Below are 16347 nucleotides of genomic sequence, written 5' to 3' on the forward strand. Positions count from 1 at the left end.
TAACCATATACTTCTCATAATACTCAAACACGAACTTTCTGTGATAAATGACATAGAGCTAGGATATTGTCGCTTTCAGGCATGGAAGAGAAAACGTTAAATCTCGGGCTCTCCAGTTCTTTGAAAATAGGGTTGACGTCGATAAGGATGTTCTAAAGAACTACCCGTTTTACTCAAACATGACCTTTCTGCAAACAATAAAATACCGTCTATCTGCACATTGTAGCACCAGGAAATTGGTGTTATTACGCGTGAAACAGAGAAGTTTAAAGCCCTCATACGATTGAGTTGACCTCAATTAAAGTTAAAAATGAACTTCCCGTTTCATACAAACGCGAATTTTCTCCTACCGATGAATGTATCCGCTTTCTATTTACGTATGTCTCTATAAGTCTTAAATATTGAAAACATATCAATTACCGTCGCATTCCACCTCTCCCGGCAGCTAAACTTCACTACAGCCAAGCAGAACTGCATTAAGGAGGCTTATCAGGTGAAGTGAAAAACATCCCACTGGTTATGTCTGATATCCAAACTAGTTTTGTGAACACTGTGAAGATGAAAGAAACAGAAAAAGAGCAGAAGCAGACGAACAGAAGACAAACATTGAACCGTTTGTGTTCCGGGTCAGGCCTCTTGTTGTCGGTTTTCTGTTGTGTCGCGCTAATTCATCAGGAGCTCAGAATACAAGAAAATCATCAAATGATTTTAAACTCAGCAAAAAGATGTGCAAAGATGGAGACAGAAGTCCTTCGAAAAGTACAGCAGAATATTGGAGGATGGCACAGTTTGAAACCTGAGAGCACAATGCGGCCGGCGACCAAAGGTAACTTGGTGTTAGTTGATACTGCAAACATAAATTAGTTAATTGTTAAAGAGGCTTCAACACGATCAACATGATGACGCCTACTCTCACAAGCTCATTTGCAAAATCAATCATAGGCTTGTGTAATTTAAGTTTACAAATAGGAGATAATAGACCACGCTTTAGTAGAATGCTTAGACCTTCGACATGATTGAAAACGCACGTTATCTCTATTTCACTCTTCATTGAATCATTGAATCATTGGAACAAGCAAGCCTCAGGAGACCAAAGTAAGATCACTGAACACTTTTCATATCATCGACTTTATCATTATCATCATAACCACGAAATCTACGAAATCTACGAAATCTCATCATCTTTATCTATTGTTTTTTTAGAAACTAATAGAACCGTGGATATTATATCTTGATATTGTCAAAGATGCGTTTGAATGACTATGGTTTACCTTGTTTGAAATCTACACTTGGTTTTTGTTTTATTGAGATGATACTACGGCAGATTAATTAAAACCTCATCAGTGCACTGGCGATTACGTGTGTGCCGCTTTAAAAATAGCAAATCTAAACAAAGATATAAATTAATAAAAATTAATGAATAAATAAGTTAATGTGAGAAAATTTCAGTTTTATTTATTTCTTTACCAGAAAATGAAATAAGACTTTAAGTCTTATTTCAGTGCCCAGGAAAAGTAAACGCAGCACGATAAAAACCCTTGTTCTACGCTCCTTCCAATTTTAGAAAACACGAAAGGCGCACTTTTAGTGACAACTTGACCAGTAAGGAACCCCTATCTCGCTAATTATGTTTCGTGAACTTGCAATTTCATACACTTTAACATAGGTCTTTAGAAGTGACAATTTCTTACAGGATACATTTGTTGTGCATAAACCTTTTGAGAAGTAAGCAGGGCCGAGCCTTTCCTTGAAAGGGAAAAAGATTGGATTCGACGAGAGTTTCCAGCGGAGTGAGAACCTCGAGTTCAATACAGCTGTAGACTCAAGTCCATCATTTTCTCTTAATAGAACTTATTGATACAAGACGTATGCTGTTTAATGATAAATTTCCTCATTTTCTTGAATTTATCCCATTTAGGAATTAGTTTTCCTTCCATCGCGTTCTATACCGCAGCCATGGGTTTATCTCCTGATCAAAATGATGCTTGTAGGATGGTAAAAAGTTTTGGTATCTGTAATGCTGATGCAAAGTTAGTTATGTAACTTCATCGGCGAGTCTTTGATTTTCAGATGGAGAGAACGCCAACCCAAGCCGACGAAAACGCTCTGCTCTAAACGTTTCACAACAGGATTCAAACCTAACATCCGCTAAAGTACAACTGCTTATCAAAAAAGAACTTAGTCTACTGCAAAACCAATTCTTTGCCAAGGATCACACACTCTGCCGCCCAGGACCAAAAGGTAACAGGGGTCGTCGAGGCAAAGCGGGAACTCGGGGAAAACCGGGTCCCCCAGGGAAACCAGGCCCAAACGGACCTCCTGGCAAACATGGACCGATAGGGGCTCAGGGGCCGAAAGGAATAAAAGGGGACATCGGGAAACCGGGGAGCCCTGGCTCCGTGGGGCTTACAGGCCCGTCGGGTGTGAAAGGCGCTAAAGGTGAGCCGGGCCAGTCCCTCTCAGCCCCATCTCTGTTAGAGCGTCCCGTTGGAATGACAGTCAATGAAAGTCAGACAGCCATGTTCAAATGTACTGCGGATGGTAATCCAAAGCCAAAAGTCACGTGGTCTAAGCTGAACTCAACGCTCCCTTTTGGACGTCACGTAGTGGAATCCAGAGGCCAACTGATTGTGAGGGACATTAGACGTGGTGACGAAGGAGTTTATTTATGCAGAGCTGAAAGCTTTTTGGGACAAGTGAACGCCTCGGCAAAGTTATATGTTTTTTGTAAGTAATTTTTTTTCTTAAGCAAATACAGAACGATTTCCCAAATGCAGGAAGTATTTGTGCATTGATGATTATGCATGAGCTATCTAATTAATTCTCATAACTTTCATAACCATACGTTGCCTACGCATATGGATAAGTATTTCTGGTTTTGCAGCAACTATTTATTGTTTTTCCTTCTTTAATCTTGTCAATTAAAGCCAACTGATTGATCTCTATGAAAATTCAGGAGATAACTTTCATTGTCTTTACAACTTATAGTTCTTTCTCTTAAAATGTTTACAGTCGCTCCTGAGATCATTCTATCATCTAACGAAGTGTTAGCTGTAGGAAAACAAGATGTTTCTATCGCCTGTAGTGCTTCTGGTCAGCCTCACCCCATTGTCACGTGGTCTAAGGCGTTTGGAACTTTGCCAATGGACAGAACCAAAGCGATTGATGGAACACTAACAATTTATAATGTGACAAAAAAAGACAGAGGAACGTACATCTGTAGGGCGGTGAATATTCTGGGATCAGCAGCGGACATAGTTCAACTCGTGATATTTTCTCGTCCGCGGTTTAAAGCTCGACCCCCGAAAGAAATGACTCCAATGGCTGGCTCAACTGTTCATCTGCCGTGCGTGGTCGAGAGTGACTTGAAAACAACAATCAGTTGGACGAAGCATGGCAGGTCGTCCTTACCTGCAGGGTCCAATGTTCTACAGAATGGAACTCTGGTAATGAACAGCATAAAGAAATCACACGAAGGATCTTACACTTGTAGAGCTGCTAATGCTTTGACAGCAATAGAAACCAAAGTCAAAATCAGCTTTCCGATTAAAGCAACGTCTTGTTCTGTGATAAGGAAAAACCTCAACAATGCAAGCGGAAATTACGTCATTGACCCAGATGACGAGGGACCTCTTGCACCATTTACAGTTTATTGTGATATGAGTGACAAGGATGGGGTTGGCGTGACAGTCATCAGTCACGACACTGAAAGAAGAACACGCGTGAAAGATGCAAACAATTACGTAAGGGATATTCATTACACCGGAGCAAGTCTGTCTCAATTGGCAAGTCTCACTAAAGTCTCCTCAAACTGTGAACAGTTTATCCAGTATGAGTGTCATCATTCTATGATGACAAACGTTGGCTGGTGGGTGTCACGTGACTCCACTAAGATGAATTATTGGGGCGGAGCACTACCTGGCAGTGGTAAGTGCGCATGCGGAATGACCAACTCATGCGCAAACTCTCGTCTTCGTTGTAACTGTGACATGAACGACAGTGTGTGGCGTGAAGACAGTGGTATTCTCACGGATAAGAATCACCTACCGGTTAGACAAATGAGGTTTGGGGATACAGGCGGTTCTATCGAGGAAGGATATCACACACTGGGAAAACTAAAGTGTTACGGAATCGCTTAAAAAGTCAATATGCTGACTTTCAACAGCATCAGATATATATAACTCAGGAGAGCTCCTCATTAAGACATTTGCCTCTAATACTATTTTACTTAAAGCTAGCTATAAGGACTGAAACGGAAGACTTAAGGGCGAGTTAACGAACAAAACAGCGGTAGAATTAACGCGAAATTCAACTCTTGCCAATTGCCCAGCCTCTTGCAGTTTGAATAATTGATAGAATTTCTCTCATTATTGTATTATATGTCGAGATAAAGAGTAGATGCATTACGTCCTCAACTTGAGTTGAGAACATATTCTCATGAAAAATTGCAGAACTTAACAAAGCGATTAATGGGCTTGATGGTTTTTAAATCCATACGTGGCCTTGCTTCAGAATTAGTAAATCGATCTGACATTTCCCCATAGGCTTTCTGGGATTCTTTAAGTAAAAATAGCTATTCTAATGCCTTGAACCAATTATCCTCGTGAAATGTGTCGCTATAGCAGTGTTGGAATAGTCTCCAAAAAAATGTTATGCAAGCAGAATCTTTAGATAAAATGTGTTCATAGTTAAAAGAATGTCATCCGTAGAGAACAGATATATCATTAGCAAGACATTACAACAATATAATGTAAATCTATACCTGATTGTTACATACTGGCATATCATCCCAAGCTGGGTATTTTAAGGAGTGTAAGAGTTTTCCAGTGTGTTTTCGTCAGACTGTATTGGTCAAGTGTTCATGGATTGGAATTAGAAGCCACTCTTTGAATTAAAACATTTTATTTTTCTCTGAAATTATGACGGTTACAATTAATTGGTAACAGGCCATGGTAGTGTCCTCCAATTTGGTCAGTAATCATACTCGTAATTGTCAAATCAAACTCCCGCGTTGCGATCGTTCGATTTTGCTAATCACTCATATGATTACAGACCGAATAAGACTCCGCACATTCCTAATAACATTACTCATCGGACGCGAAAAGCAAGGGGAGAAACGAATCTGCTGCTACTCATTTAAATCAAAATAAAACCTTTTTAACTTGAGACCCAAAGAGAGTCACAAGGACCAGATTTCAGCTGTTTCACACGAGTTCTTAGTGTCCAGAAATTGTTTCCGAGAAAAACTTGTTCTCTAAGTTTCTTAGTAATTTACAGAGCTTCAATTAAACACTTTAGGGTTGGAAGAATTCTCGAAATTTATGAACCCTAAGTAGGCGGTGGTTTGCATCAACTTTTCAGAAGAAGCTATTTTCACACGGAAATAGTGTTCTATTGATTGAAAACTAGTGTTTGTAATCACGTGGGGTTTTCTAAAGTTTTAGATCTATTTCACGGGTATTTAAGGAGACGCAGCAATTGCAGAGGTCTCGCGGAGTTGTGATATTGCTAAAGATCTAGAGAAGGGGACAAGTTGAACAACACCCAATTCATCTTAGTGGAGTCACGTGACACCCACCAGCCAACGTTTGTCATCATAGAATGATGACACTCATACTGGATAAACTGTTCACAGTTTGAGGAGACTTTAATGAGACTTGCCAATTGAGACAGACTTGCTCCGGTGTAATGAATATCCCTTACCTAATTGTTTGTACCTCTCACGCGTGTTCTTCTTTCAGTGTCGTGACTGATGACTGTCACGCCAACCCCATTTTTGTCACTCATGTCACAATAAACTGTAAATGGTGCCAGTCCTTCTGCGCCATCTGGATCAATGAATAATTGATAGAATTTCCCTCATCGTTGAATGATCTGTATAGATAAAGAGTAGGTGCGTTACGTCCTCAACTTGAGTGGAGCCTTGAGTAGAACATATTCGCATGAAAAATCACAGAACTTAACAAAACAATCAAAGGGCTTAATGGTTTACAAATCCCCACACGGCTTTGCTTCTGAATTAGTAAATCGATCTGATATTTTCCCATAGACTTTCTGGGGTTCTTTAAATAAACTGGCTATTCTGATACCCCGAACCAATTATCTTCGTAAAATGTGTCGCTATAGCAGCGTCGGAATAGTCTCCACAAAAATGTTATGCAAGCAGAATCTTTAGGTAAAATTTACTCGCAATTTAAAGAATGTCATTCGTAGAGACCAGATATGTCATTAGCAAGACATTACAACCAAATGATATAAATCTATACCTGATTATTACATACTAGATGAACACAGGAGTTTTTCATAGTTGATGAACTGTGTTGTTTTCCACTAATAATCTTATTGAGATGTAATCGGACTGTTGCATCAGCCAATCCTTTTGAGTACACTGAGATGAATCCAACAATCACATAGTTGATTACAGCAACCCGAGCAATGGCATATCATCCCAAGCTGGGTATTTTAAGGAGTGTAAGAGTTTTCCAGTGTGTTTTCGTCAGACTGTATTGGTCAAGTGTTCATGGATTGGAATTAGAAGCCACTCTTTGAATTAAAACATTTTATTTTTCTCTGAAATTATGACGGTTACAATTAATTGGTAACAGCCCATGATAGTGCCGTCCAATTTGTATAGGTAATCACATGAGGCCAAGTACTATTAAGGATTAATTGCACGAGAGTTTTCAAAATTTTCCAAAATTGCCCGAGTCGCGAAGCGACGAGGGCAATTTGGAAAATTTTGAAAACTCAAGTGCAATTAATCCTTAATAGTACGAGGTCTCATGGTATTACTTGTTTATCAATAAAGGGCAAAATTTATACGAAGGAAAATCACGCGCGCAGTCTATTTTTATCTGGGAAGCAACGGATTAGCAATGCAACGGACTAGCCAATCATTAACAGGTAATCATGCCCTCTCTTGATTACTAAAAATGCCCTCGATTAAGAAAAAAATGCCCTCTCTCTCAACCAATCAGCGCTCAGTAATTTTGCCCTTTATTGATAAGGTCAGTAATCATACTCGTAATTATCAAATCAACTCCCGCTTCGCGGTCGTCCGATTTTGCTAATCACTCGTATGATTACAGACCGAATAAGACTCCGCACATTCCTAATAACATTATTTATCGGACGCGAAAAGCAAGGGGAGAAAAGAATCCGTTGCTATTCATCTAAACAAAATATAAACTTTTAACTTGAAAGCCAAAGAGAAGTCGCAGGGACCAGATTTCCGCTGTTTCACACGAGTTCTTAGTGTCCAGAAATTGTTTCCGAGAAGAACTTGTTCCCTGGGTTTCTTGGTAATTTATAGAGCTTCAATTAAATACTTCAGGGTTGGAAGAATTCTCGAAATTTATGAACCCTAAGTAGGCGGTGGTTTGCGTCAACTTTTCAGAAGAAGCTATTTTCACACGGAAATAGTGTTCTATTGATTGAAAACTAGTGTTTGTAATCACGTGGGGTTTTCTAAAGTTTTAGATCTATTTCACAGGTATTTTAACGAGACGCAGCAATTGCAGAGGTCTCGCGGAGTTGTGATATTGCTAAAGATCTAGAGAAGGGGACAAGTTGGACAACACCCAGACGCATCTTATACACAAAACTTTATTATCATTATTTTGAAAGTTCTTGGCATGGCTTGATATCAAAGCAACTTCATAACCGCTATAATATGAAAAACGTGTCCTCAGCCACAAAATTTATACACTAAACAGACATTTGTAGAGAACGGCAAGGAAAGTGCATCGAATGTATGCGTAAACATTATTGTGAAATGAATGATATCTACAAGTTGAAGCACTACACCGGGTCCAAAAAATAAACACTCCTTTCTACAAATGAAACGGAAATTTAACTCAGTTTAATTTCACGGAGTGAGGCCCTTCAGGTAGAAGGTCCAAGTAACATTCCCAGCACCACCTGCGCTCCTCGGACACGTGACCATGAGTCTGCCCATGCGCGGAGCCTTGGAACCTCCTTGGTTTCCCTCGAAACCAACGATAATATTATGGGTCTTCTTAGCACGGACGCTCTCGCTCGCCTTCACATTAAAACACGGACTATCCAGACAGAAGGTAAATTGAGTAGTGTGTGAAAACACATTCTTAAACGGAATTGAGGTTGTTGCACCCGCTTTGATCGAGTACGGACCCTGGGGTTTTGGAGGACTGCAGTGACCAAACAGAGGGAACACGTATTCTCCTCCTACTGGAGAGAAAACGGTCAGAGTAGCGCGAGTATCACCCAGACGGGATGGTTCATAGGTCACTTCCACACCGACCTCTGTGCCTCCACTTGACGCTGAGGCTGCCGTGATATTCTTTTCAACATGGAAATCAGTGTTGTCCACCTTAAGAGAGAGTAAACTCGATTAGTGAAAAACTACAGAAAATCATACAACTCTTCCCACAATTGATTCCTCTAAGTATCAAATTTAAGAGCTACACCGAAAAAGGATTTTGATCCCACTTAGCCACGCGCAAAATTGCCTTCAACGAGAGGGAACTGCAAAATACTCTTGAGATCAAAAAGAAAAGACAAACAGCTGAGCGGGATGAATCAACCAAAAAGGAACTTGGATATTGATGATGGAAAAGATTAGCACGACAGACATTCTCAAAATGTGGAGACCTAATAATTCCTAACCAGGTGTCACCCCTACCCCCCTCCCCTTTCACTAGTCGTGCTATTGTTTCACTACAACTCTACCCTTGATATCATTATTATCTGTGGCTCAAAACTCCATGACAAACTGTGTAACTCAATTCCAGTGCTTTTATTCTGGTCTTAGCTCAAAACCATTAAAACAGCAAGCAACAAAGGTGGAAGAAATGTTACTACCTTGCAGCTGTACTCGACTTTAGACTTGGCAAAGTTTACAAATCGACAGGTCTGACTTTGACTGGTACCCAGGCCTGCACGGAAATGAACAGGAGCCTCAGTTCCGGCAGGTGTTGCGGTTAGGTTGAGGTCATACTGATACACGCCTAACTCTGAACTGCTGAAGGAGAGTCGGCCTGTTAACTCACCGGCCTTCAGCGGGAGGTACTCAAACATACACGAGCCCTAAAGTGAACAGACGGAAAGAAACTAAAGATAAACTCGATCACTGCTTAAGCTTGTTGTACAGGTTTTTAAATACGGACTACCTCTAATTTTGTCCACAACACCATGCATTTTTACACACCAGTTTGCAAATGAAGACTGGTATATTAGAACTAATGAGTTGAAGACGATTTTTTCCGGCCCTTATCCCTAAAATTGAAAAAAAAAAATGAAAGTAACATGGTGCTAATTAAAGTTACGTAAATGATTTTAATTCTTCGTCAAACATGAAAGACTGTCCTGAGGTAAAAAAAAAAAAACTTTTATAATCGGGGAGACATGAAAAATAAAACTCAAAACAAAAACCCACAAGTACGTTCACGATAATAGTTTTGAAAAGTACAAAAGTCACTCTTCGAAAGGTTACTAGAGTTAATGTAGCACCATATCTGAAATTGAAGTACAACAAGCTGTTATAATCACAAGAAACGTAGACCATAAAGTATCTTAAAACAAGGCATGCACTAACCTCAGATAAAGGAGGAACGGTGAAACTTGGCGGCAGCTGGATGTCAGCCACAGAGCACTGAGAATTGAATGTCACAGGGGTACTGAGGGGATTGTGTAACGTCACCACATGTGACGTGCTCTTACGTATGGGCGTGGACAAGTCAATGGTAGCCATTACACCAGGGGGCACTGCCTTGAAAGTCACATAATAAAACAGATATTCTCCGCCCTGTTCATTCCTGAATATCACCTGCAAGTTGAAGATCCGTAGATTAACAACAGAATCAGAGAAAAGCAACGACGGCAAAATTCGAGTAACCGCAGACATTCTATTATTGGGATAAATATTTTACCGGCCAGTCTCTCGCTCTATTTACTTATAGTAAATAACGGTTATCATTATAGCAACTGAAAAACTCGTCTCCTTGATTATTAGAGTATTTCCTTACTTTTAAAAAGTCTTTGTTCACCTCACTGCAGTTAGGTGCACTATTACATTGCAAAGAAAAGGTAAAGTATGAAGAAAAACTGATACTCTAGCTGGAAGCGTTAATTTGTTGCATCCATGTTTGTGAAAACTTTTCAATGAAAAAAATTAGAAGCAAATACCATGACCTTTTACCTCATACTAATGCCGCACTTTCTACTAGATGCCCCAAAACAGTTAAAAAAGTCCACGGGTTTGAAGCTTTAAAATTTAGTTGTAAAAAGTGACTCTAAAATTTCTTACCTTGGCACTGAACGTTCCCTCTTTGTGAGCAAAGAAGTTCAATCTGTATTCTCGTTTGGAGAGACCCGGGACATCGATGTAGTCCAGTCCCTTTAGCGTAGTAGAGCTGTCTGGTCTGTCAGGTTTCAGCATCTCTATTATCACGCGGAATCTAACGTAACAATAAATGCAATGGTGCTGAATTAAAATCCCACAGAACGTGAGGCATAGGTGCCGCAAAAAGCTACAACACAACTACAAATACTATTAATCCCAATAGTTTTCTCAGTACCAATTCTTTATGAAGAATGGATCAAAACAATTTCATGACAATAAAAAGAATTTCCCTTAAAAAAGGAAAATGGAATTGAAGGGAGTTTCAACGACGCCAAGGCTGTCATCATATTCAATACTTGTAGGTCAGATTTTGAGGGTTGGTTATAGTGTGAAATGGGCGTGAAAGCTTTGTCATGTTTGATTACCATACAGTGTAACGTACTGCTAGAGTTAAAATGGGTAGATAAAAATTGTAAATGATTGAAATTTCAAGTTGTGTTTCTTGTTATTGATGAAGAGCTTTTAAAAGTTTAGGGAGCTAATTAAACTCGTTACAACTGGAGTTGCGCTCAGTGAAAAATTCTATCAAAACAATTTCACTTCAACCGCTGATTTCTGTATCTAGCACACCTTTAGAGAGTCACTAAACCTTTAAAATTACGAATTCTTTAGCTTTATCAAACGGTTCACGAAAGAGAAACCGTTTCACGAACCTCTGAGGTCTTCGCAGCCAGTTGGTGACAGTGAGCATTTCAGTGTAGGACGTTTTACAAGGTACCTCTCTCTGTATGTTGTTAACCGGCTTAGGACCCTCTGCATTACCAGTCACATTATATAGGAGACCATTGCCATCCGGGAGAGCGAAAAAAACAGAGCCCTGAAACAGAAATAAGCAACCCTTGAATACTTGAATCACGTTACTCGATGAGATTTAAAAAAGATGCAACTTAAAGATAATCCAGCCAGGAGTTTTCTTCAGAAACACGAAAAAGTTCGGATTCTACGGAGCTTTTGATAAGCATAGGTTCTGCCAGGAGCCCATGACTTGGGTTCCTGGTTCTACCGTAAATCCAAGAGTTGTTTCTCACCCCTAGAGTGCGTCACATCACGACGCATTTTAGGCTTACAAAGATTAGGCATTTTAATGCCAAATCCTTGTTTTAAAAATCTTTGTTTTTTAAGGCCAAATCTTTGTTTTAAAAAATCAGTAAGGAAGATTGATTTTGATGGAATGGGTCAAATCCTCTAAATATCGACAAATTACAGTATTAGATAATGCATAACACTCGGTATCGTCCAAGAGTGAACAGGCTGAATGACTCGGGGAGTGATGTAGAAAAAACCATATTTTAACCTGTAATTAACAATTAAAAAGCTCTCTCTTCCTAAAATTCAGAAATTACAATCAATGCCACACAGCGCCGACAATGTAACGCAGAGCACTGCGATACGATGAAATAAAATGATAACGGAACTACTCATACCAAGTGTTTCTTTCCTTCCTGAGTCATAGTAAGTGGTCTGTAGGTTAACTCATAGTTTTTACTCTGTTGTGGCTCCACAGTAATGGTGTCAGGACCAGACCAGTATTCACCGTCAATCACAGGCCGCAGCATCCATAACTGGTTTGTCCGGTTATGTATGACAAGATTACGCGTGTCACGAGTGCGAACATGGGTCGCAAAGTGAAGCATCTAATAGGAAAGAGTGCAAGTTAACACAACGTTAACAATAGTAAGGGAAAGCTTTGGTCGTATGTTAGTTTCTTTATGTGTTTGAGAAAGTTGGATTATACGACACAAGGTAGTAGAAGCCCTTTTGGGCATGGTTTCATTAAGTCCCCTCCTCAGATTACGTGTGAATTCGCTGAAGACAAGGTTTAAAAGTCCTATAGTCCCAATCCATGTCTACCCATTTATCGTTGTAGGTGACAAAGGCAACACATTCTTCTTGTACATATTTTAAAGAACCTGAGTTTTGGTCAGGCCTGGCATCCCTAACCTACACTATCATCCAGCGCTCCACAAATTAAGCTAACCAGGTGTCCTTTAGGTACCTAGCAAAAGATTTTAAAACGCAAGCCTTGGGTTTTCTTCTTATTCCTCAGAGCGATAGTAAAAGTAGTTTCTCTTTCATAGTAAGCTGGGGTATTTTACCTCCTTTAGGGGTGTCTGTGGGATACAGCTTCCCGTCAAAACAAGCTTGAGCGCTTTACCACCTTCAATGGCACAACGCAAACTCTGTTGAGAAAAACACACACGACGGTCGGGTATCACAGAAGTGCAAAATTATTGGTTTCTAAAAAAATGTATTGAGCTGAGTCGGCGAATTGATGAAATAATTAGTTGATATCTAGTTTGTGAGTGAGCTACAAAATTTTGAAGGTAAATGGACTGCTGAGCAGACCTTGAAAGGCTTACATATCACATGATCACTGCTCATGGTTTTATCAGTTAGATCATAAGTGTTATCATGGTGATTTAACACTGTTCTACTCAAATAAACAAATAAATGCGTATTTTTCATGCTCATAATTATCTGAAAGTTCGCGAATGGATGTGCTTCATACCTCGTATCTTATATCATGATTCACCACAGTGGGATGAAACACGATCTCGAAGGACACTTCCATTCCGGGTGAAATGTAACCTTTAACTGGTGAGATAGAGAAATCAGGTTGAAACTTTTCTACATTCCAAGTAAAGGCTGCTCCGATGTCTCCTGTGTTGTGCATGATCAGCTTCCTCGTGCTGCGACTGCCGAGAACTACAGCGCCAAACGGCACCGAGTCGCTGTCCAACGTGATCTCTATTCCTTGACAAGAGCCTGTTACCACAAAGATGGGCTGGGACATGCCGGCACACTCCAACATCACCTGCAGCGTGAAGAATAAATGGATATTTACTTGAAAAATCCAATGTTCTTGAACGACGCATCGACCAATATCTTAATATCATTCTTAAGCACCAGTAGATATTCACTGTTTTCAACGGAGATGTGTTGAATTATATTCTTATCTTATGAAGCGTTTCAGTGCAAGGACAAAGGAAAATTCAAGCGGTGTTTGACTATTTAAAGACAGAAATAGATGAAACATATGATGCAGAAAGATCATTATTAATTCTGACGGATATAGTATGCTACATGAAGCAAGAAACGAAATGTGCTTTTGATCGACGCGGAATAAAGAAATAACCACAAGCCGCCGTTGACGGAAAATAAACAGTCTACAGGCACATAACACAACGTAACAGAATAGCATCTTTGTCGAAAAGTCAAAAAAACTATTGAGCACTTAATTTACCTCTTCAGTAAACTGTGGTATGCGTGTTTTCGGTTTGAAAGTCAGGTCCACGCCACACGTGCCGCCATTGGCCCTTAGAGTGATTTCCGTAGAGGGGCTAATAGTGAGAATGTTTGCTTGTTGAAGCGCCACTACAGCTGGTGTGATGGCTAGGGTGAACGTGATTGGTGCAGGGCTGCGGTTCACTAACTTTACACTCCGCTGATTTGTTTGGCCGACACGCAAGGCGCCAAAGTTTACCTTTCTGTCTGAAGGATTAGCGACCTCTACCTGCGAGTAATTACAAATAAGAACTGTCACGGTTCCAGCACTCTAGCCAAAATTTTTAAATTTCGTTATTTACAATTTATTTTTTTACTGTCTCCATCCTTCGCAAGTTTTGTTCTTCCCTAGCTTATCAACGCCTTTTTTGTCTTTTCCTACGTTAAAGAACCAATATTTTGTTTTCTTATTCTTTCTCGATTTTAAAGTAGTTTGGCAAGAGACAAAATATCAATTCAAAAGTCGTTGGCAAGAGACAAAATATCAATTCAAAAGTCGTTGTGTAGTTCCTCGAGAGCCCTTTTCGTTGCTTCTTGTTTACAGTCTGGTATTACTCTTAAACTAGTTCGGTTCAAAGTTCTAAGGCGTAGCAAATGTGTAGTTAGTGCCGGACAACAAGCTGTTCTGCGACCCTAGCAAGTAGTTAGAGCTTGTCTGCGGGCTTGGTAGACAAACGGTAGGAAGCAAATCCCCTGATCAACGTAAAAAAAATAACAAATAAATTGGTGTATCAACTGATTCTGGCGTATCCCTGATGCCGTGAGAAGATTTTTTACAGACCAAATTTGCAACAAACCTATTTCAGGTAACACGCTATATTCTTTACAGAGACAAAAAGGCAATGCTGAGCACTATATCGAGTAAAACAAATTACCTTCATGTCGGTTCCCTCGCCAAATATCTCGACATTCATGGTGGACAGACCGTTGATCTCAAACGGGATGACCTCATGATATCTCCTGGCTTCCCGGGGATAAAACACAATATCTACCTGCATGGCTTGGTTTGGTATCAGGACTCCAGGTAGACAGGCGACCTCAAGGTGGGCAGTATTCTCGTATTGACACTCAATACTGAAAAATGTAGTAAGGTGTTACGGACATGAATTACGTGGTTCGAGTTAAATCGTATTTTCCAAGAACAGTCAGATACCATGTTCGCAAACATTCTTTGGATGAACACTGTGTAAAATCTGCAGCGTTTGTTTATTATCAAGTGGGATGTTTCTACAGCTTCTTCGAATTAGAAAGAGTGAACTGAAGGGAATCAGAATCCCTCCCATATTCTTAAATAAAATGGGGCTTCCAGACAGTTTACCCACTGTTGTCAATCACTTTCACGAAAATAGTGAAATTAAAACCTGGTAAAAGGTAGACAGAAAAAGCAACAAACTCTAATTCAAGATCATTTGCGCAACTATTCCTGAAGTTAATCTGCTAAGTTGATTCTTGTGAAGTCACACTGGACTCAAAGGCAAATGTGAAATGTAACAATAGTTGTGAAACAGATCAACACATTACCTGATATCTTTTGTATCTTCGTTCTTAATGATCAACGTAGTCCGTTTCCGAGGCATACCAGCACGGTACAGGAAACACGGACCAAAGTCATGCCTCACAAAAGAGAAGTTGAGTCCAGGCTGTATACCCGTCCCTGTTAGATTTATGGTGAACGTTGGGCCATTGGTGATCTACAGACAAGCACACAAAGAAAAGTTATCTGCATGTAAGAATGCAGTTAAGAGAAGCTGTATATAGTTCAGAGATGAAACTTTAACTCCCACAGTTGAAACACAAATTTCTATGAAGCACTATAAATTCAATTCAACACAAAGTCAAATCAGAACAATTTTCACATTTTTGTCGTAAAGTGATTCGATATCACTTATCCAGAAAGATTGCCTGATGCATTCGGCAAAGCCATAGCTTAGTTCAAAGGTAAACTCGAAACAGCAATGTCTCCAGCAAGGAGCAAACCTACATTCACAACATGCCTTTCTACAAACTGCCAAAAGTGAATCACCAATACCTTTAACAATAGATCGCATCCTGTCAGTGAAAGTCTCCCAGGTGGACAGAAAGCTAACTGACATCTCTTACGAGTATTACATGGCACCGTTCCACTTTCAGGAGTGACTGATACAAGCTTCTCCCCATCGAGAACCCTGAGGCCCTTAAGCTTAGTCCGGTTATGGATCTCCCACGAAAAGTCAAAATTAAATTTCCCTGAGTTGATGACAAACAACTGTCGGGTGGCTTTTTCGTTGATTTCAACCTTAAACGAGAGTAAAAAAGAACAAATTCATTTTATCATTAGCTACCGACTTCTTTAAGGAGCCAGCTGATGGTTTGTGCAACCTACAAAGGTAAATCGTTACTAGCAATCTGTTCAAACCATCATCAGCCACCAAATCAATACTTATACCCTCGAGTCTCCTTTAAATTGATGGTAGTCATATATTAATATAGCGAGAGAGTAGCGCCACTTAAGATCCGTTAAAAGGATGGTGTAAGATTCATATTGTACTGATAAGTGCAATGAAGTTAATTCCATTGCTATAACCAGCTCTTATATTCTAACAAGGTTTGAAATGTTTTGACCTGATGATATAACAGTAAAAAAGAGAGCGAACGAAAAGGAGAAAGACAACAAAAGAGTGCATCGACCAGTGTAATCACCT

The 16347-nt window shown here is 39.8% G+C and overlaps 2 protein-coding genes across 2 annotated transcripts in view; one reads left to right on the forward strand and one right to left on the reverse strand.

Annotated features, from left to right (window-relative positions):
* The first annotated feature begins 414 nt into the window (after positions 1 to 414).
* LOC131783893 (uncharacterized) lies at positions 415 to 4800 on the forward strand. Its single transcript, XM_059100665.2, has 3 exons — positions 415 to 826; positions 2071 to 2727; positions 3013 to 4800. Exons 1-3 carry the CDS (start codon positions 520 to 522, stop codon positions 4137 to 4139), a joined length of 2091 nt encoding a protein of 696 aa, XP_058956648.2. The 5' UTR covers positions 415 to 519; the 3' UTR covers positions 4140 to 4800.
* A 2804-nt stretch (positions 4801 to 7604) lies between these two features.
* The window catches only part of LOC131783895 (hydrocephalus-inducing protein homolog), a 50478-nt gene continuing 41735 nt past the window's right edge, over positions 7605 to 16347 (reverse strand). Inside the window, exons 66-77 of the mRNA XM_059100667.2 lie at positions 15696 to 15941; positions 15188 to 15357; positions 14542 to 14740; positions 13626 to 13895; positions 12891 to 13196; positions 12478 to 12561; positions 11806 to 12015; positions 11035 to 11198; positions 10286 to 10436; positions 9575 to 9805; positions 8842 to 9066; positions 7605 to 8350 (exon numbers count right to left, since the gene is read on the reverse strand). Of these exons, the coding sequence (XP_058956650.2) occupies positions 7868 to 8350; positions 8842 to 9066; positions 9575 to 9805; positions 10286 to 10436; positions 11035 to 11198; positions 11806 to 12015; positions 12478 to 12561; positions 12891 to 13196; positions 13626 to 13895; positions 14542 to 14740; positions 15188 to 15357; positions 15696 to 15941 (2739 nt within the window). The 3' untranslated portion in view covers positions 7605 to 7867. The remainder of the gene's footprint in view (positions 8351 to 8841; positions 9067 to 9574; positions 9806 to 10285; positions 10437 to 11034; positions 11199 to 11805; positions 12016 to 12477; positions 12562 to 12890; positions 13197 to 13625; positions 13896 to 14541; positions 14741 to 15187; positions 15358 to 15695; positions 15942 to 16347) is intronic.

This window comes from Pocillopora verrucosa, chromosome 3 (genome assembly GCF_036669915.1).
Source record: "Pocillopora verrucosa isolate sample1 chromosome 3, ASM3666991v2, whole genome shotgun sequence".
NCBI classification, from domain to species: Eukaryota; Metazoa; Cnidaria; class Anthozoa; order Scleractinia; family Pocilloporidae; genus Pocillopora; species Pocillopora verrucosa.